The 21,974-nt window shown below is 41.3% G+C and overlaps 2 protein-coding genes across 3 annotated transcripts; both read left to right on the forward strand.

Annotated features, from left to right (window-relative positions):
* The first annotated feature begins 168 nt into the window (after positions 1 to 168).
* On the forward strand, positions 169 to 12,641 carry cyld3 (cylindromatosis (turban tumor syndrome) 3). Of its 2 annotated transcripts, none has more exons than XM_083937334.1 (17): positions 169 to 257; positions 530 to 736; positions 1,904 to 2,021; positions 2,641 to 2,798; positions 4,302 to 4,790; positions 5,370 to 5,475; positions 5,617 to 6,074; positions 6,927 to 7,092; positions 7,185 to 7,326; positions 8,155 to 8,277; positions 8,875 to 8,966; positions 9,064 to 9,127; positions 10,165 to 10,369; positions 10,461 to 10,569; positions 10,730 to 10,848; positions 10,964 to 11,171; positions 12,058 to 12,641. In XM_083937334.1, the coding sequence occupies exons 2-17, from the start codon at positions 566 to 568 to the stop codon at positions 12,240 to 12,242; spliced, it is 2,913 nt and encodes a 970-aa protein (XP_083793460.1). In that variant the 5' UTR covers positions 169 to 257; positions 530 to 565; the 3' UTR covers positions 12,243 to 12,641. The 2 variants fall into 2 exon arrangements, with proteins under 2 accessions (XP_083793460.1, XP_083793459.1); XM_083937333.1 differs by having other exon boundaries at positions 193 to 251; positions 520 to 736.
* A 1,907-nt stretch (positions 12,642 to 14,548) lies between these two features.
* Positions 14,549 to 19,931, forward strand: emc4 (ER membrane protein complex subunit 4). The gene is made up of 6 exons (XM_083936652.1): positions 14,549 to 14,673; positions 16,612 to 16,756; positions 16,866 to 16,977; positions 17,818 to 17,971; positions 18,058 to 18,218; positions 19,424 to 19,931. Exons 2-6 carry the CDS (start codon positions 16,653 to 16,655, stop codon positions 19,457 to 19,459), a joined length of 567 nt encoding a protein of 188 aa, XP_083792778.1. The 5' UTR covers positions 14,549 to 14,673; positions 16,612 to 16,652; the 3' UTR covers positions 19,460 to 19,931.
* Positions 19,932 to 21,974: the final 2,043 nt, after the last annotated feature.

Below are 21,974 nucleotides of genomic sequence, written 5' to 3' on the forward strand. Positions count from 1 at the left end.
CCAATTTAGTGACTTTTACATTTTATTTTATTTTATTTTTTAACTTAACGATCAAGAACTGCGGAATTTCCCTCAGTCCCGGTAACGCCCACGGACGCTCTGATTGGCTGAAACCAGTCCCCCGCTGAACTTTCCTGCCTCACCATTGGCTCCCGCTGGTGTCAGTCACGCCGCTTCCTGCAGGTTTGTTGTCGACGCGTAGCTCCTTTAAATGTGAGGGGAAATGTTGACGGTCGGAGTTGATGAAGCTGGTGAGTGTTTGAAAAACGCCTGAAGCTTTTAAAACTAAACTCAACTCCGTGTTTTTATTCGACAGTTTGGCTCAAATTTAGCTTTTTTTTAGCGGTTTAAACGGTTTCCGCTAATTAAACGTTGACGGTTTGAATGTGAACGTTGGTTGGCCAACTGCCGTTACCTGTCGTTACGTCACTTTAGGTGAACGAACCAACGAAAACTTTTGTCGTTTGTTTGTTTTTTACAAAGATATTTTTATTATTGTTATTTTTATTAATTTGACAGGAAAATGAAGGATTTAATGCCGCTGTGAACATATAAAGTCTCTAAGATGTCAGGGGCTCAGGAACAAACCAGGAAGCGCCGCCCCCCCAAAATGTTCTTGATCTCGACCGACCTGAAGGTCCAGGACCAGCTGGACGGAACCATTCGGCTGCAGCGGGGGTTCCTCTGCCTGGAGCAAGACTCGGGCAGGAACAGGGGTGACTCCCCTTGGGTCAAGGTATTAACCATTAAAACACATTCACCTGCATTACATTTAGGCTGCATCCTTTCTTTTAGGGATGAAACCATTAGTTGAGCAGTTTTATTTATTTATTTTCTGTTTATCCCTCTCCCATTTACATTTATTACCTCTAATAATTGATTTGTTTTATTATTATTTAATAATTTATGTATAATTCATTTGTTTTCATGTATTTATTTTGTTTATTTCTCTGCTTTTTACAGTTTTACATATATTTATTGATTGTATTTTGTTACTCTGTCATGTGGAGGTTCTTCTTCAGGTTGCGTGAAGAATGATTTTCTCTTACACGTTTACTGTTATAACAAATGTTTGTCCGCCTCAAATTTAAAATCAGTAAAGATGCAGTTAAATAGTTTAACAGATCAAATCAAATCAACCTTTATTTATACGGCGCTTTTCATACAGAAAGTATCGCAAAGTGCCTCACAGAGATGTACAGAAAAAGAGAAACATCAAATAAAATCAGGAGAAGAAAGTTAAAAGAACCCAACCCTTCATGCACGGAGACATACATAAAAATATATACGTTCATACACACATTCACACAAATACACACAGCCACGCTGACACAGACACACACACTCACACCTACACAAACACTAGCTGTTACTACAGAGACATGGCCGGGCAGCGAGAACTGAGGTACAGGGGAGGCTAGAGGACCTTTGGGGGGCCAACCACACTGGGAGAGATCCCAGTCCAAGGTCACAGGGAGAACCGCCACAGAGACCACCCCAACCCGGGCAGACAGGAGCCTCCGCACCAAGGTGCAGAGCCCTCTAGTCGCCCGGGCCGGAACTGTCTACGGGACAGCACCCCCTGCGGCCAGACCAGAGACAACTCCCAAACTGGCAGGCCCCCTGAGGAAACACTGGAGATAAACAACTCATCACCCGTCAGTCCTTTTTTTTTTAATACTGTAAAAGTACGTGAGACAGATCAGGAACCAACAAACGCTTTACTTTCATCACTTTTAATCCTAAAGTGCCTCCTTTCATGTGGACGCGCTGCAGATTGGATGCAAGTTTCCACCACTCGTCCTTTTCCATTGTGTTGCTGTGCGGTGTAATTACCTCCGCACTCGCCCTAACGTCTCTCCCTTTTTATGTTCCTCCCTCTCTCATCCTGTCTTCTCCACAGGTGTTGGACAATGGCGTCATGTTAAAAATAGAGAGGAAGTTCCTGCTGGAGGTCCCGACTGAGCTCAGCGGTCTGTTGGAGCCTGTGTCTGATCCAGAGGCTCGACTAAGACTTCTAAGTAATACATGAATAAGTTTGTAGTTGTGTTACAGTGCCGCTGTGCTGCTGTGTTGAACGTATTTGTATGAATTCTGTTTTAAAGGCAGGAATTATACTGAATTTTATTGTAGAAATATTGAAAAAAGCAATATTGATGACGGTAGAAGTTGAAATTCCAAACAAAACAGGACTATTGTTAATGGAAATATTGGTTATAATAGCGCATGTAATAGAAATAATAACAGTTGTAGCTGTAGTTTTATCAATAAACACACAAACAATCAGCAAAATAGCAAATACTGTAGTAGTGACAGTCCTAAAAGTGAGTGATATTTGCAGTTTTACATGTTTAATTATTTTACATGTGACATTTTACTCAAGTAGAAATGCTCAGTATATATTGTTTTTAAATGTGGATCATGTGACCTGTTCGACCGTAAATGACTTTGAGGACACGCATATATTTTTTTTAAAGTTGAAAATGGGAAGTAAAGGCAGATCACACTTTTTGTCACTCCAAAACGGGCCTATTTTTAATTCTCACACACACAAAAACAACAAAACAACAGCGGCTCATGTAATCAGTCATTTCCTCCCTCTGTATTAAGAGTTTCCATTGTTTTATTGTATTTTTCCAGGCAGTCCCGGGAAGCTGCAGAATATGGCGTCCCTGCCCGTCGATTCTCCGCTGTGGGTCCAAATAGGCCAACAGGACGAGCTGGCGGAGGCGGATCTCAAATACATCGGGCCGCTCACCAGAGGGAGCAGCGCTGTGTTCTTTGGGGTACAGCTCAAGGTAAACGTGAACGCAGCATATGAGCGGAAGCTTTTTCAGATTTAACACAACGACATTATTGACGCAAAAGCTGCAATCCTTAAGATTTCAAACCTGCTTGATTTGACCATCCACTAACACTGGGTTACACGTGACTCCCTCATGCAAATTAAGGTTCATACTTGTGTTTTAGGTTTTACTAGAACATGTTAACATGCTTTAATGTTCAAAAAACACTTTATTTTTCTCATCTGAATTCACCCTCTGTCTGAAACGCTCCATTTTAGCGCCTGTCTCTTTTAAACCCCCTCCTAAAAAAGACCAGTCTGCTCTGATTGGTCAGCGTTTCTGGGTCTCTGCACCGTCATTGCAGCCGGGGAATGACTGTCACAGCACTTTCTACGTATAAAAGTACGGGCTGTGTGCATTTCTCTGTGGATTGAGCGTCTATACAGCACCTCAACCTTCTTTACAATAAAAAAGACATGGATTTAAGGATTTAACTGTAAAGCTGCTGTAGGTAAAAAAGCCAGAATTTAAACTCTCTCTCTCTCTCTCTCTCTCTCTCTCTCTCTCTCTCTCTCTCTCTCTCTCTCTCTCTCTCTCTCTCTCTCTCTCTCTCTCTCTCTCTCTCTCTCTCTCTCTCTCTCTCTCTCTCTCTCTCTCTCTCTCTCTCTCTCTCTCTCTCTCTCTCTCTCTCTCACTCTCTCTCTCACTCTCTCTGCCTTTCCCCCTGTTGGGTTCACCATCAAGGATTTTGATCAGTTTGTCACTGGAGCTAGTGAGCGTGCGTCCACTCTCCAGCACTTTCCTCAGCAAGTACATTAGTGATGGTCTTGACTGTTTGCTAACTCCTTTAGACTCCTCTTTGCTTTAGTAGTTTGCACTCGTACTCATAATCCAGGCACTTGATATTAGGTGAGAGCTTGCATACAGAAACAATCGCAGTCTTCCCACACAATCATAATTATAGGGAGGCCGACACATGCACATTTTCTCTGTCTCTCTGTCTCTCTGTCTCTCTCTCTCTCTCTCTCTCTCTCTCTCTCTCTCTCTCTCTCTCTCTCTCTCTCTCTCTCTCTCTCTCTCTCTCTCTCTCTCACACACACACACACTCAGAAAAGTCTCCTGTCACTGGCTAGATTTTCTAAAGTCTGGAAACAGAGCCTACAATATGATGAAATATTATTATTAATATCTCCTCTCATCACATCTTCAGCCTCTTATCCGGGGTCGGGTCGCGGGGGCAGCACTCTAGCAGGGGACCCCAAACTTCCCTTTCCCGGGCCACATTAACCAGCTCTAACTGGGGATTTGCCCAGTATCGCCAAAGATAAACTACAGGTTTAATATAGCAAAGATTTGACTTAATGCCTCCGCAGCAAATATCTAAATAAAAAAATTTTCACCTACATAGAAAAAGCATTTGAATTTAGATGTGAAGAGTAAAGAGCACTTAATCAGCTGCGATTGGTCAGCTTACCTGTAAATACCTTGTTCTGCCGTGTGTCTCTGTCTCTGCAGGGTTCAGCGGTCGGGAGAGGAGTGAGCAACGGCTCCTTTAAAGGTCACCGGCTCTTCAGCTGCCCCGACGCCTGCGCCCTCTTCCTCCCGGTCAGCCACATCAGGCTCCGCAGCTGGTCTCGCAACAACGGCTCCGACGCCCGCGAGCGAGACCCCCACCGCAGCAGTAATCCCCCCGGCAACGGGCACCACAGCAGCAACGAACGCCCAAATCCTCACCAGCAAAACAGCCGCCACATTAGTTTCCACCTGCATCGTCCCGGCAGCCCTCCGCCTCAGCCGCACGGCCTGGGCATCCTGGGAAGAACAGCGGAGTCGGCGCCCCTCACTGCTCAAAACCAGGTCCGGGGCCCCGCGTCGCCTCCGCTGTTCCACATTGGCCAGCGGGTGTCTTTCCCCCTGGAGGACAACGTCTACGGGGGGGAGGTGCGCTACTGCGGTCTCCTGCCCGGCCGGTCCTCGTCAGGGACGTACGTCGGTGTCCTGCTGGTCAGTACGGTTCCATGTTTACGTCATTCTTATTCTTTTAAGTCGCATTAATCATCTTTAAACATTGACAGCTACAAAATGAAGACAATTAAACCTTTTGTCTCATGTCTTTCCCAATATCTCTGTCCCCCCTCATTTCCTGTTGAATCTAATTAAGACACAATTGGTTTTTCAGTCGATCGATCAGTCGACTTATCGTTGCAGCTCTAACAGCAAGTCTGTTTACAGACATGAAACTTAGTTTTCCTTCAATTTGATATCCCCCTCTGCAGAAAGCTGTCTCAAAACTTAATTTTGGCTGTTTATAGCACAATAACATCTAATTTAAAGTGATGAACAAGTGCAATAATCAGTCTACTTTATATACGTTGTGTATTGAATAGAACTGGATGTTGTAGATGATTCATCAAACAAAAAAACTTGAAGTATATCCCTATCCCTGTGATAATAATAATTCCACTCTTTGTCTTTGTGTGCTTTGCTGCTGCAGACAATATGTAAATCTGGCTGTTTTTTAGAGAGATTTCTTTCCTTCTCTTGTCGGTGCAGCTCTGTGTTTGACTGTGTGATGCGTTACAGGACGCTCCTGTTGGAAACTGGGACGGCCTTTATAAGGGAGAGAAGCTCTGCCACATCCCCTCCCCCCCGTATGGACTCCTTCTGCCGGTCACCAGGGTTTCCTCAGGTATGAAAACTGTTACACAACACTCAGGCAGCAGGTTAATGTTCAGTGTAAGGAGCTGCATGGAAACACAAACACGCTCAGTATTCAGGAGACTTTTTATCGTCCTATCAACGTCGAACTCTTGCTCCGTTTTGTCCTCAGAGCTGAAATCTCACCGTCTCAACCCTCCGCTCCAAATGACCAGGTCCATCCTGAAGCCAACGCCCCCCACGTCTAAACCAGCCCCTCCATCGCCGTCTTCTCCTAAGGTCGCCCTGATGCCCCCCGGCAAACAAGCGGTCAAACTTCCTCCGCTGCCGCCTCCGAAACCCGCACAGAAGCCTCTGCCCCCGCCTCCTCTCCCACCTCCCAAACCCCGGAGCCCGACGTCACCGCCCGCCACCGAGCAGCCGCAGCACAACAACGGCGCGCACGGACCCCCCTCGCCGCTGACGTCTTCAGACAGCGTTGAAGCTGCAGAGGAGGGCGGAGAGGCAGGAGCGGAGGGCGAGCTGGAGGTGGGGTCGATGGTGGAAGTGAACGATCCGCCGCTTTTCGGGGTTATTCGCTGGATCGGACGGATCAGCGGGATTTTAGAGCCGGTGGCGGGAATTGAGCTGGTGAGGTGAAAGTTTTTTTATTAAGTGTGAAGTTGAACTGCTTAGTTTTTAAACAAGTGTAATAGTTTTATATTCAGATCCGGAGAATAATGTGTGTATTCTGTGCCGTAAAATCGATCTAATCTGCTGCTGCCCCAGCAAGAATCAACTTTTAAGGGACTTTCCTAAAGGATATTTTGGCATCAGTATAATCTTCAGACTCTGTTGAACATGCTCAGAATTAAAACGACAGAAAAAGACATTTGCATTTATTTTCCACAGGTTTAGTTTCTGTTAATGGTCTCAAATTTCTCTTTAAACATCGGGACAAATGGAAGGTTTTGGTAATTTCCTATCTCAGATATTAACGATATATACGGGTCTTGTCTATATGATAAAGATATTTTTGTGTACTCTTGTGTCAATTAAATACTTGACAAATGAAAAGTATTTTCTCATTTTATTAAGTGCAAAATCAACAAAATGTGCGAAGATCAGAACCTTAAGTGTCGTCCAAATGATGTAAATATTATCCTATATAACGCTTTATTTCCGCCGTTTATTCGACATTGTGATAGAAACGATATACAACAATATATACAATTAACATTTTTATATCCATTTGATGATTTTTATCATTATTGTGGTATTCACAATAACAGAATTTGAAAGTTCAGTACAATACCAGTATACAAGAATGATACCCTGTCACTCTTTGGATAGCACAGCAGAAAGAAATAAGAGGCCTTGGCACACAACACAAAATTATTTTTTTTAAATGAACATCCTGCACACAGTTCTGGCACAGGAGAAGTGACTGAACACACACAGCTGATTTTCATGTGTGCGTGTGTGTGTATGTGTGTGTGTCAGGACCAGGAGCTGTCTGCAGGTACAGACGGCAGTTACCTCGGTGAGCGCCACTTTCGTTGCCCGGCCAACAAGGGGCTGTTTGTCAAGCTTCGCAACTGCAGACGGGACTCCAGGTTTCCCGCCCCTGAGACACCTGTCAATCAAGTGGAGCGATGCAACTCGATAGGTAGGAAAGCCCGACTGAAGAGTCACTCAGTCGTGCCTTTTGTGCACCATCAGAGTATCTGAACAGTTTTAATATGTAGCTGTGGCTCCCAGCCTTTGCAGAGTGGGGCAGTGAGCGCGTGGAGGAACACACTCCTCCTGTGGACGGGGACGAGGCCAGTGAGCTCTACCAGGGCTGGAAGAGAGGCATCCAGGGTCACCTCAACTCCTGCTACCTGGACGCCACGCTGTTCAGGTAAAATCTGAAGCTCTTTACTTACTCTGTTCTAACAGACAGGATGGTCGAGGTACGAATGCTTTGCATCACAATAGAAATGACCGGGAACATACACAAAACTGCTACAAACGACCCGGAATGACTACAAAGCATGCACAACATGACCACAAACATAAACAAAAGGACTAAAAACAGACATAAAACAACTACAAAGACAAACGACCACCACATAGATAAGTAAAATGACTGAAAGTAGATGCAAAATGACCACAAAGAGACGAAAAATTACTACAAAGAGAAGCAAAATTACTACAAAATGACAAAAATGGAGGCAAAACAATCACAGGGATGCAAAACAACTTTAAAACGACCACAAAGAGATGCAAAAAATGACCAAAAATCGAAAAAACAATTACAAAAAGATACAAAATTACCACAGTGACAAAAATTGTCTAATTATAGATGTAAAACGACAAAAAATAGATACAAATCAATCACAAAAAGATGCAAAATGACTAAAAATAGATGTAAAACAACTAAAAATAGATACACAATGACTACAAATAGATGCAAAAAGTAATAATAGATACAAAACAATCACAAAAAGGTGTAAATGACTAAATAGATGCAAAACTTTCAACAAAACATGCCAAATGACTGAAAATATGTCAGGTTTTCTAAATGAGACCTGTTGTTTCTATCCTGTGCCTCACCAGGGCAGTAAACCTCTAAATATGAGCTTAGGATGCAGCTGTTTGGGTGTAAATGACGCTGAAATAATCCAAACAGATGCATGTTTGGCTGCTTGTTGTGTGTCATCACCTGCTTCTGTGTTTGTCTCTGCAGTCTGTTCTCCTGCTGCAGTTCAGCAGACTGGGTGTTGTTTTGGCCCTCGGACCCTGACACTGACCAGGACTCCAGCCAGGCTCAGGACCTGCTGCGCTGTGAGATCGTCAACCCTCTACGAAGGTGCGTAAATGTGTACAAGTGTCTAATTCATACAAACAAGAGGAGCTGCAGAGCTACAGTGTTACTGTCACTGGTCATATGGTTAAATGTCACAATTATTACAGAGCACAATATGGCTGAAAATGTAACTAAATTAATAATAGGTAAGACTAGCATCGACTGAATCAGGCGGTAGTGGTTTTGTTTAAAGGTCCTATACCGTAAAAAGTTTTATTTTTAATTATAACGCAGGTGGAGGGGCTTAATAAATACTGTGAAAGTAACAAAATACTCAATCCACAGAGAAACACACACACAGCGCGTATTCAGAAACTGTCATTAAACGAGCCGTCAGGACTTCCTGTACCATTGTGATGTCACAACTATACTATATAAAGGTAGAAAGTGCTGCTACAGTGTCGTTACGGTCATTCCCCGACTGCAACGACAGTGCGGAGACCCGGAAACACAGACAGGATGAGAAAAATAATGTGTTGTTTGAACATTTAAGCGTGTAAACATGTTCTAGTAAAAACCCTAAATACAAACATGAACCTGAAAATGAGCTGAATATGGGGCCTTTACTGTAAAGCTTCTGTGTGCTGCTGTGTTTTTAAGATACGGCTACGTGTGCGCCAGCAAGACGATGGCCCTGAGACGACTGCTGGAGGCTGCGAGTAGAGACACAGGCTTCACCAACCAGGAGAAAGGTGTGTGTGTGTCTGTGTGTGTGCGTGCGTGTGTGTGTGTGTGATCAGACTGAAGAATGCTGTCATGCTGTCATGCTGTCGTCGTTCTGTCCGTCAGATCCTGAAGAATTCCTCAACAAGCTTTTCCAGCTCCTCCGAGTCGAGCCGCTCCTCAAGATCAGGTGAGGACACACACGCACACACACACACACACACACACACACACACACACACACACACACACACACACAGGCCAGTTGTTTGTTGAATTCACTCCCACACCATCACTGAAACGTTACTCTGCTAATGTTTACTTCTTTTATTTTTGTAGTTGACTCAAATAAAACGTCACACAGACTGAAAACGAGATATTTGATAACCGATGAATTCATAAGCGTAAATAATTTGCATTTTTTTCTCATTTTGAGTCTAAATCATGTGGTTTGAATCTTCAGGGTGATAAACAGGAAAGGAAAAACAAACTCACACCCATTCTTCAGACTTTCCTCTAATATTTGCATGTTTTTCTTGTCAATTACCGGATTATTTTACTTCTGCACGCCTCTAAAAACTGAAATATACAACTGGTGACAGTGCTTTGTTTCAATATTTCATATTTTTGTCTCAATCAAACCACCAACAAAACAAAAAACCTGGATCAGTGCTCGTCCTGGTTAAGATCCCTTCAGTGTCAGTGTTCTCTATGCAGTCTAAAACAAACAGAGCAGGTTTTTAAAACCATTAAAAACACCAAATAAAGCAGTTTCACCTCAAAAATCTGTTCCTTCAACGCCGTTCAGTCCTTTCTCTGGTTAAAATGTAGCGTTAAAAACAACCACGATGTAAAAACGTGTCTTTAAAACTGGATAAAATCTCAATTTCTGACAATTTCTGGCAGATGTCTTTTATTAAACATAGATTAAAGACATTTTAATGTGCAAAAGTTACATATTTGATCTTTTTAAAGAGACATAATGGTTAAGCACTTGTTAAAGTTCCCCTCCAGACACGATTTAGGATATAAAAACTACTTTTAGTGGTATAATAATTCGTCTAATGTGCCCCCCCCCCACCAAAAAAAAAGTTCAATAACCTGGTTAAAAATGTCAGATTTAAGAAACGTTCCTCACTTGAGCAGATAAACGTGAAACCAGCGTTTAAGTGTTTAATATTAAAGTGAAGTACCAATAACATTTTCTCTCTTCCCGCGTCGGTTCAGGTCGATGACCCAGCAGCCTCAGGAGTGTCACCTCTACCAGCTCTTCCCTCCTACACTTCCTCCCTCCCCCTCCTCACCCTCACCCCTCTCCCCGATCGACTCCCCCATCCCTCTCACCTCGCCATCGCCCGGTCGGATGAGGGTCGCCAGCGTCCAGGCGCTGCTGGAGTCCTCCTTCCTCCACGCGGGCCTCAAGTTTGTCGAGGTAACAAAAGAAACGACCGCATTTTCTTTCTTCTGAGTCAGCGGAGACACTTTTCTAACGGTCGGATCCTGTGTTCTCCGATCGCCACCAGGCGCCCTCCTGCCTCCTGCTGCTCATGCCTCGCTTCGGAAAGGACTTCAAGATGTTCGACGCCATCTCGCCCACCCTCAGCCTGGACATCACAGACCTGCTGGACGACAGTGAGGAAAAATCAACATTTTAGTTTATTTTAGGTTTAGTTTTAGTTGAATACAGAGCAGATGTCTTTCAGTTTACTTCAGATTCATTGAAGATGTATCTACGTTTTCGGCGTAGTGTCCCCGCTGTGAGTGTCGTCTTTGTCTCTCCTTGTCCTTCTAGCTTTGAGACAGTGCAGCATCTGTCAAGCTGTGGCTGAGTGGGAGTGTCTCCAGTGCTATGAAGACCCAGACATCACCCCCGGACACCTCAAACAGTACTGCCAGACCTGCAACACACAGGTGCCCACTTCTGACTTTAAAAAAATAACAATAAAAGGATGAACATGATATAATAATAATAATAAAGAAGTATAGGTTTGATGTCATTTCCTGTCTCCTGCTTGTCGATCATCAGGTCCACAGTCACAGGAAACGAGCGTCCCACAGCCCGGTGAAGGTCGCCGTCCCCGGGGGACCGTGGCCCGGCCCCCTGCACTGCACGCGCCAGCGGATGTCTCTCTTCGCCGTGACGTGCATCGAAACCAGCCATTACGTGAGCTTCGTTAAACACGGGCCGCTCCCCGCCGACTGGCTGTTTTTTGACAGCATGGCGGACCGCGAAGGTGAGAGATCAGACGCGTTAGTACATTCTGGTAACGGGAAAAAAAACAAAAGCACTATTACGGGGACAGATCTGAGTTTCTTAAGTGGGTTTTTATGCGGTATTGTTGCACTGCTGTGGACGGTGGACTTCAAGTTTACGTTACATTTAGAATATTTCCACAGTTTCACCTTGCTGTTAAACAGTCAGGTTTAAGTTTACATGAGTGGAACTGAAACAACCACGCAACAGTACTCCGTCCACAGGAGGAGTGTGTTCCTCCACGCGCTCACTGCCCCACTCTGCGAAGGCTGGGAGCCACAACTACATATTAAAACTGTTCAGATACACTCTGAGGGTGCACAAATGTCAGGACTGAGTGACTCCTCACTTTCCTACCTATAGAGTTGCATCCGTACAACATTAGAGTTGCTGGACTGTCACTGCCTCGGTTGGTTTGTTTGTTTGTGTTTTCGTGTGGTGTTTTTAAATGGAGGGCCCTGTGATAGACTGGCGTCCTGTCCGGGGTGTACCCCGCCTCACGCTAGATGTCAGCTGAGATTGGCTCCAGTCCCCCGCGACCCCGACAGGGACAAGCGGTTGAAGATGAATGAATGAATGTTTTTAAATGGTCAGGAACTAAGAAAACTAACAAACAAACTAAATGATCTAGGCAGTGGAAGACAAGTAACTCCTGTGCTCTGTGAGGTAAAATGACGGCTTCAGTTCCCTCCACGTAACCTTCAACACTGCTGTCTGACGGCGACGTAAAGCTCAGAAAGTCTTCTAAATATTGCGTACACTTAAACTTACTGTATTTTTTTTCTTCTAAACTTCCGTGTCAAAACACCTCATGGAAAAATCCAAACTAACCCTTTTTCTAAAGCGCTCTCGTGTCTCTCACCCAGGCGGCGAGAACGGCTTCAACATCCCCCAGGTGAAGGCGTGTCCAGAGGTGGGCCGCTACCTCAGCCTATCAGAGGAGGAGCTGAGCCGAGTCGACCCCACCTCCTTACGGGAGTCCGTCCGCCGCCTGCTCTGCGACTCCTACATGTGTCTGTACCACAGCCCCGAGCTCAGCCTGTACAAGTGACACACACACACACACACACACACACACACACACACACACACACACACACACACACAGATCTGAGCGTGCTGCACTGATGCAAACACTTAGTTCTCAGGTTATTAGTCGTCTCTGTCAGGTGAAGTTAACTGCACTGACGTGAGAACAGCAGTATGACGATGTGCCTCATGAACAAACTGTAGTTTAAGCTCTTCGTACACACGTTTACCTTCGTGCCTTTAATAATGCTCACACACAGAACAACCGTGCCTCTATAACACGGCTACACTTACAGCTCACTTTGCACTGCTTCGGTTACACGTCACTATGTGTGTATATAATAATATCATTGCCTTAAACTGACTGTAAATATTGCACACAGATGTTTAAACTTTTGTATTCCAGATTGTTTAATATAATAAAAACAATAGGGGGCGATGTCCTGGCTAATAAAATGCTTTGATACTCTTCTAGTTTGTTTATATTTCTCTTTTTTTTTTTTAATTGAAATGAATCCACAAACATGCAGATATCACTCAGGAGTTGAAACATCACTCCTAATTATAAATAAGTAATGATTATCTTAATGTACCCCCCCCCCCCCACCGCCCCCCTTGACAGTCAAGTAGATTTGATGTAATTGTATTTTCTGAATGGCGTCAGAACAGGAGTCATTAAGGATCCCTTTCCTATGTAACATCTCTTTACTTTGTTCTTTACGTAAACAAACTAAACAGACTTATGTTATTTACCTTATTTACAGGACAACATGTAAATTCCTCTACATGGCTGCATGTTTCCAATTCTCAGAAAACCCCGCAAGGGTTGGAGATTCACTTGTTTAAAGATTGTTAGTTAAATTGTTTGTGAAGAGGCTCCACTCCTAACGGGAAAAGGAAACTGAAACTTATCAGAGAGCCTAAGAAAATGATTTACTCCTACAAAAAACAACTAAAACACAATTAAACAAACTGAAATTATTTCTTTATTTTGTTGTGCTTGAAACCATAAAGTGATTTTTGATATAACTTTGGACTGTTTCTGTCAGAGACCATTATTTGGACCTTTAGGACTTTAATTATTTAAATACATTTTCTGGTGCTGGGTGTGGCTCATTGTGTCATACACTGAGTTTGGGTTGTGGCTCTGATTATTGTTGTATAACTCTGATCCTTCTGTCTGGTGATTTTTAACGCCTTTTAACACTGATTTATTTAACCATCTGGGGATTGACCTTTAATACGAACCTAACCATTAAATTGTCTGATTAAACACCGACTGGCTAAAAAAAAGAACATTCAGGCGATAACGCTGATCTGATCCATCCATTTGCTTTCATCCTTTTAGGGGTTTAAATAATTTGACTTTGCGCCTTAAATCTGGTTGTGTATGTTTTCAGTTACTCATCGTATCATGTAACTTGGGGCGTAGTCCATAGGTGACTCGGCTGGGAACCATAGGGTCGCCTGTTCGAGTCCCTGTTTGGAGTGTGACTGGTGGTTGGAGAGGTGCAAGTTCATCTCATGGGCACTGCCGAGGTGCTCGTGGCGTTGATCCATTTGGCAGCCCCACCTCGCTCTGACGTGTGTGTGTGTGTGTGTGTGTGTGTGTGTGTGTGTGTGTGTGTGTGTGTGTGTGTGTGTGTGTGTGTGTGTGTGTGTGTGTGTGTGTGTGTGTGTGTGTGTGTGTGTGTGTGTGTGTGTGTGTGTGTGTGTGTGTGTGTGTGTGTGTGTGTGTGTGTGTGTGTGTGTGTGTGTGTGTGTGTGTGTGTGTGTGTGTGTGTGTGTGTGTGTGTGTGTGTGTGTGTGTGTGTGTGTGTGTGTGTGTGTGTGTGTGTGTGTGTGTGTGTGTGTGTGTGTGTGTGCCTGCCTTACGGGATAATAAAGGAATTCTTTTTGTCTGTTTATTCTTATATGATGGTCTACGTTTTACTCATTGATCCCCTTTTTTATTATGTTTTTGTAATGTTTATGTCCGTCTGTATTATTGTGCTGCTCTTTTGTGTTTTTAGCTCTTTCATTGTTGTGTCTTCACTGCTTTTGTCTGTTTTGTGTTTATCTGTTGGTGCAACTCGAGCGGTTTATCCCATCAAATTAGTTAAATTTCAAATAAATAAATACAAAATAGATCGTTTAAACAAGGTTTTAAGGGGAAAAAGTCATAACGACTCAGTGAGGTTTTACTTTTTCTTGTTATTTAACAAAACCAGAGATTTAAGCAAATGAATGTACTGATTTTGCTAAATTTTGATTGTGAATGAATTATTTTGAAGTGCCACTACAGCGCGAACGTGACGTAACATCCGGATCACCTGCGTAACTGCGTCACCGCTGCGTGCCCCGGAAACAGTAGCAACCGTCCTCAGAGCAGCTAAACGGCTACATTTTGGCTAATTTCATCGAGAAACAACGATAAATAAAACAAAAGGACGTGTTTTGGATGTTTCTAGAAGGTGAGTTTCATGTTAAACGGCGTGTTGTTGGTTTATTTTACACTTATATGATAATTTAGAGTCGGTACAAAAGCGTAATTGACGTTAATGTTGATTCTTCTGTCGCAATTCTTGCTCAAATGTATTAATTCAGTTAAACAGCGACATTTTATTTGACATTTCAAACAAACAATACTACAACACACTGGACTGTTGTTTGTTTCTGGACTATAGTATAAAAACAGACTAAATATGATTTAAAACGTATTTAAAACCTGTTACAGTTACTGGATAAATGCTCATAATGTCAGGTTCTGTCTCTGGCACCACACACAGGGTTTGTACAGGTGCATGAAATCGCAGAAAATGCTTAAATTTAAATGTTTTCAAGGTTTAAAAAGTGCTCAAATTCTGGTTAAAGTTCCTGAAAATGCTTGAAATTGTATCCACAGTTAACTCACAACAGATACATATAGAATAGACTTAATTTAAGATCTTATAGCAGCTATTTGAACTTGATTTTAATGGAAAAAATAAAGGTGAAATAATCATTTTCAATACCTAAATGTGTTTGTGGAAATGTGTCATTTACCACAACTGTATTGTGCTGGAAAAGACTGAAAATGGACCTTGAAATGTGCTTGAATTTGACTTTAAAAAAGGTGTCTGAACCCATATTTGTGTTTTTTTAAGCTCTCAGGTTTTGTTTTTCCTTGAATATGATATTTCTGTGTGATATTTTTATTTTAATGGGATAAGATAAAATTAATAGGTTTTATTTGGAGGTTTGCCTTGAACGTCACAGTGTCTGCAGCACAAAATCACAGCAAAACCAACAAAGACATTCATTTATTCATCAATTACACACGTCCGTACATAGTTTAATATATAATAAAGATGCACCGATCTATTTTTTTACCATCTAAGCCGATCCGATACTGCTGTTGAATGAATAAACCGTATACTTTGCCATAAAAAAAAGGTAATAAATTCACACAGATATAAATGCACTAAATATTATTTATTTACAAATAACAAAGTGAACATTAGCAGCGAAAATAAACAACACTTCCATGCAAAGTGCACTGGAAACAGATTAACAGCTTCCTGAAACCCAACAAACAACGGCTTAATCAACTCAAAAATACAAAATAAACAGACTTAACATGTAAATATTTAAAGCAAACAGATATTTAAAGCTCTAATATAAGATACAGCAGCTAACAAGTGACTAAAACGCCAAGAATTTACGCCAAAACTTCAAAGTCTGTTTACAAACCCAACAAATGAATATCGGGCACGTTGATGATGGATTATGCTTTACTAGTTTACCATTTAGGTCGCGGGTACAAGCGGCCGAAATGTGTTTCCTCAGGAGGGGGGCTGGAGTCTCCCTTAGAGAGAGGGGGAGAAGTTCAGCATCCGTGAGGAACTCGGAGTAGAGCCGCTGCTCCTTTGCGTTGAAAGGAGCCAGTTGAGGTGGTTCAGGATCATCTGGTAAGGATGAACCCTGGGCGCCTCCCTAGGGAGGTGTTCCAGGCACGTCCAGCTGGGAGGAGGCCTCGGGGAAGACCCTGGACCAGGTGGAGAGATTAGATCTCCACACTGGCCTGGGAACGCCTCAGGATCCCCCAGTTAGAGCTGGTTAATGTGGCCCGGGAAAGGGAAGTTTGGGGTCCCCTGCTTAAGCTGCTGCCCCCACGACCCGACCCCGGATAAGAGGCTGAAGATGAGATGAGATAGTTTACCATTTAATGTTTTATCCAAATCAATCCTAACCTCCACACTTTCAGGCCCAAAGTTGGTGCAGAAATCATGTTATTAGTGAGTTCGTAGTTCAATGGCGTCTGTTTACGCGCAGGACGACCGGGGAACTCTACGTGGACGCTGGTGGGGAACTAAACAAAAAAGAAAAGCGTCTGCCCGTCTGATTTCTGGTGTTTTCGTCTCTCCGCCTAGGTGCTTTCTGTCTCTGAGGACCAGCAGTGCAAACGGTTGCCATGGCGTCTCCTGGGGGACAAGGAGGAGGAGCTCTGTCGACGAGAGGAGGCGGCGGGGCCAGGAGGATGAAGTGGGCTCTGGAGCTGAGTTTGGGCAACACCAGGTAAACAAGGCAGACATGAACGCACGTGTGTCAAACAGTGGCAACGTTTTAAAATCATATGAAAGAGTCGAGCGCGGGGGGGGGTAACAGCTGGACCCTCTGTGTGCAGGAGTCGTGACCGTCAGGGCGGTCAGGGAGACGCCGTTTACCCCATCGGCTACTCCGAGAAACCCGTCCCCGACACCAGCATCCAGGAGACGGACAAGAACCTGGTGGAGAAGGTAACGCATTTTAAAGCACTTTGAGCGACATAACTTGTATGAACTTTATAAATACGTTTTATTATTATTGTTTCTATTATATACAATAGTATTAATGTAGTCAATCCAATCATCCACTAAAGGTGTTTTTCTCATAACGACCATAAAACTAGATGTGACCCTGTTCATGATGAGTTTCAACACCTGGTGGATTTCTTTTACATTTAAGTGCTTCATAAACTTATTAGGAGCGTTTTTTTAAATTACAAAAGAAAAGTGTGAAAATGCCAGAAAGGAAAGATTTACTTTAAATCACTTGTGATTGAGATTTTCTAAAGTCTGAGTCAAGAAGAGGAGCTGGAGTCTAGTGTTAGAAAAAGGACCCTGTGAAAATACACCAAATAAGCCACGGAGACCCTTTTTTTATTCATCAATTGTGCAAACGTGCTTTACAAAAGCCCACCTCTCCCAAACGGGCCGTGTCCGACAACCGTACTGCTCCTAGACGCGGTACAGCTGCACTCACACTGGTCAAAGGAACTAGACGTTAACCATAAAACGTGCTTGGGCACGGTACGGAAGGACAGTGTGAGTGCACCAACAGCCCCAAAGGGCTAACACTGATTAGCTCGGGGCGCTAAACGCAACAAAAACGTCTTTTTTAACCACTAATCCTGCCCGAAATAACACCAAACCTCTGTAGCAGCATGATTAGAGCCCTTACACATAAAACAAAGCACCAACAACGTATTTCGTGAATCCGGAGTTCACCACGGCGGCCACTTTCTCCCGGACTCACACTTCAATGATGTTTAAACTGCCGCCCCGCTTTAACGCCCCCCCTGTCTGTTGTTTGTGCAGCGCTGTTGGGACGTGGCCCTCGGACCCCTGAAACAGATCCCCATGAACCTGTTCATCATGTACATGTCGGGCAACACCATCTCCATCTTCCCCATCATGATGGTGTGCATGATGGCGTGGAGGCCCATACAGGCGCTCATGTCCATGTCTGCCAGTGAGTATCCGCACAATCCCCACCTGAGCGCCGCCGCCGTCGTCGCCGCCTCAGGTCGAGTTTAAATGCGTCTCTTTGTGCGTTAGCCTTCAAGCTGCTGGAGAGCTCCAGTCAGCAGTGGCTGCAGGGCCTCGTCTACCTGGTGGGGAACCTCCTGGGCTCGGCCTTGGCCATCTACAAGTGTCAGTCCATGGGGCTGCTCCCGACGCACTCCTCTGATTGGCTGGCCTTCATAGGACCGCCCCAGGTAAACGCCGTTTGTTTTCAGAGCGTTGCCGTCTGTGTGCGTCTCGTTTTACACTGTTTGCTTTTCATCCTTTACCTCAAAGTGCCTGAATTCTTAAAAGTGCTTAAGTTTAATCTTAAACAGTGCGAACGTCAAATCATTCAACCACAAACACGCTCACGCTGATTTAATCCATTTAACGAGCATGTTTTATTTTTGTTGTTTATTTATTCTGAAAAGAAAAAAGACTCTTGGTTACTAATAATTATTTTTTTTAATTTTTTTTTATTTATTTGGATTTTTCTTATTCAACAAAATAAAAAATAAACATATAGAAATTGATCATATTTTTATGTTTTTCATGTCAAATGTTTTCAGGACAATTATTCTTGTTGGAAGAATAAAGACTCTTTATTTATTTATTTATTTATTTATTAATGATTATATTTGTTTATTTGGATTTTTCTAATGTAAAACAAAATAAATAATAAATATATAGAAATTCCAATACATATAAAGAAATGATAAGAAAACAATACATTTATGAATGTGCAGGATTTAATTCTTATTTTTGTACTAATTCTCTATTTTTTCTCATTTTTAATTAATGGTTTCTGTTTTTTATCCTCTTTTTATTTTGTATTTATCACAATTAGGACTCTATTTATTTATTTATTCATTTATTAATAATTGCATTTGTGTATTTGTCTTTTTCTAATGCAATAAAAAATAATAAATATTAAAAAAGACAAAAGCCAATGCATAAAAATAAAAAGAATAAAATAACACACATTTTTAAAAAGTTAATAATAAACAGTAAATCTTTTTTTCTTTTAGTCTTTTGATAAAAGTTATAGTGAACATTTTAAAACCACTTAAAACAATTTTAATTTGGCTTTTAATGAATGTAATTCATATTTTTTTTTAAATCGTATTTGATTAATATTATTATTCATTATTAATATTATTCCTACCATCCTTAACTTATATATTTAATTACATATTTGTCTTTTTATTGTCTAATTTCCATTGTTTTAATGTTGCATTTGTATTTTAAAGCCCTTTGAGCGACATCTCTTGTATGAAACATGCTTTATAAACACATTTAATTAATATTATTTCTGTTATAAACAATAATATAAGTGTAGTGGATCCACTCACACACTGAATCTGTCTCTTCTCTTAACCGTGAACCCGATGTAACACTGGTGCTTTGTCCCCTGCAGAGGATGGAGATCATGGGCGGAGGGATGGTGTTGTGAAGCGGGCGGAGCGAGCGCGCACACATTCACATATTTACGGAGGTTATTTCACCGCACACTCTCCACCTCTCCACTAACCACACCTTTAATCTGCTTTTTATGACCCAAACATGAACTTTTCATCATTTCTTCCTGCTGCTTCGTGGGTTTTCACCTCGTTTGTCTCTGAATAAAGGTTTAAAACCTACAGATCATCATGTCGAACTACTTTTTTTCCCAGTTTAAATAATAATTAGGTTGTTTTTCAGAATTATACATTGATAAAATTCTGTTTTAATGACGTTTAAACCCCTAAAACTTTGTATAACTGCTAAAAAAAAGTAAAGTCAGTCTGTGAAGTATTTTCATTTCCAGCCTTTTTTTCAGTTTGTCAACGTTTTCTAACCTGTTTTAATTTATGAGCCTGTTTTAATTTATACAATATTCTTCATGCAAATGTTCTTTAAAGTGAATAAATCCAAACTGGCTGAAACGACGCGTTTGCAACTGTCTTAATAAATGGGATAAAACTTTAAGTGTTTCCTCCACAGAGGCGCGTGCACACGTGTGGAGGAGTGAACGTGACTCAAGTCTCAAGAAATAAAGAAATAAAGAAATGCATGAATAAATGCATAAATGGGAACTTCTGCCTCATTAACACATGAACCAAAATGTAGAAATAAATCTAAAGCACAAATTTTTCTTTTATTAATATACTTATGCATTTATTTTTTTTATTTATGCGTTTATTTTTTATTTATGGATTTATTTTTTCTTTACTTTTACCTTTATTCATTTATTTGTATTTATTAATTTGTGCATTTATTAATTTATTTATGGATTCATTTTTTCTTTACTTTTACCTTTATTCATTTATTTGTATTTATTAATTTGTGCATTTATTTTTATTCACTTATACATTTATTTATACATTTATTTTATTTACTTATTTATTTATTCATGCATTTATTTTCATTTTTTAATTCATGCATGTATTTTCAATTTACTTATACATTTATTTTATTTATTTTTTCCCTTTTTAGACATTTATTCATGCATTTATATTCATTTATTATTAATCAATTTATTAACTTATGCATTTATTTTATTTATTACCTTTTTTAAGATGTTAATTTTATTTATTTTTTTACACATTTATTCATGCATTTATTTTATTAATTTTTTACTTTTTTAAGACATTTATTTATGCATTAATTTTATTTTTGACCATTTTACACATTGATACATTTATGTATTTATCTGCTGAGGCTCTCGTCACGTTCAGTCGTCTGCAGACTCTCGTCGGTTCTTATGAACGTCTGTCAACAGCCACGGGCCGCTCGCTGTCTCACTAAACAGGCTGCAGAGAGAAAGACTTTAAGCAAAGCTGAAGACGTTCTGGTGCAAACACGTTGGTTTCACACACAAAGTCTCTCACTTCAGACTCTGATCATTTCTGCTGAGTCACAAATCTGAGCACGACACGATTAAACATCTCCAGTGTAAAACATGATTCAGGACATTTTCTCCACACGTTCACATCTGCTGGTTTTAACATTATGGGGAAAGTTTACATCGATTTGATTAAACAGTGAAGGATTTAATGCTGGTTTAGCCAAACACACACACACACACACTGTTAGCTGCTTATTTCATCTATAAATAATAAAATATTGTGGATGTTGCTATAGAGATAATGAGTCAAACTGACCAGTTTTAGCCACAGTTTCTGTATTTTATCAGCATTTTTCTGAAGGTGAGTGACAAAGTTGTTTCTGACTAAATGAGATAATAAGGAAAGTAAATGACCTGAAGGAATCCAGGAACACATTAGAATTTTAATATGATATTTTCAAGGTTTGACATGTCCTTGAATCTTTACTAAAGTGCGTAACACTGCCTGAAATGTATTAAATGTAGGTTATAAAGGATGCCAAGTGTTTATCATCTATTATACGTCATTTTGCATCTTTTTGAGGTGATTTTGCATCTATTTTTAGTCATTTTGCATCTTTTTGATGGTTTTGCATTCATTTTTAAGTCATTTTGCATCATTGTGTCGTGATTTTGCATCTATTTTTAGTCATTTTGCATCTTTTTGTGGTGGTTTTGCATCTATTTTAAGTAATTTTGCATCTTTTTGATGGTTTTGCATCTATTTTTATTCATTTTGCATCTTTTTGTGGTGATTTTGCATCTATTTTAGACATTTTGTGTCTCTTTGTAATCATTTTCTTTTCAACAACATTTTATGAGTCAGGGCCTCTGACTCTTTGGGTCCCTGGGCCTGTGCCCGGTAAGGCCGTTCAGTAGATCACCCATGTTCTGAATACATGATTGCGGTTGATCAATGACAGATTTAATGTGATGAAGTTTTAGTAAATATGTATTTTACCGCAGCTATGAGGTGCTGGAAAACTTAGGGAAGTCGTAGGAGCCTTAATTTAGGCTCCATTACGTAACTCGTGTTCAATTCAACCAGAAATAAAAAGCAGTTTCCTCTTCACTCTGCTTTTCAATGTTCCTGTGTGTGTGT

Source organism: Echiichthys vipera (assembly GCF_963691815.1).
Source record: "Echiichthys vipera genome assembly, chromosome: 22".
Classification (NCBI taxonomy): Eukaryota; Metazoa; Chordata; class Actinopteri; order Perciformes; family Trachinidae; genus Echiichthys; species Echiichthys vipera.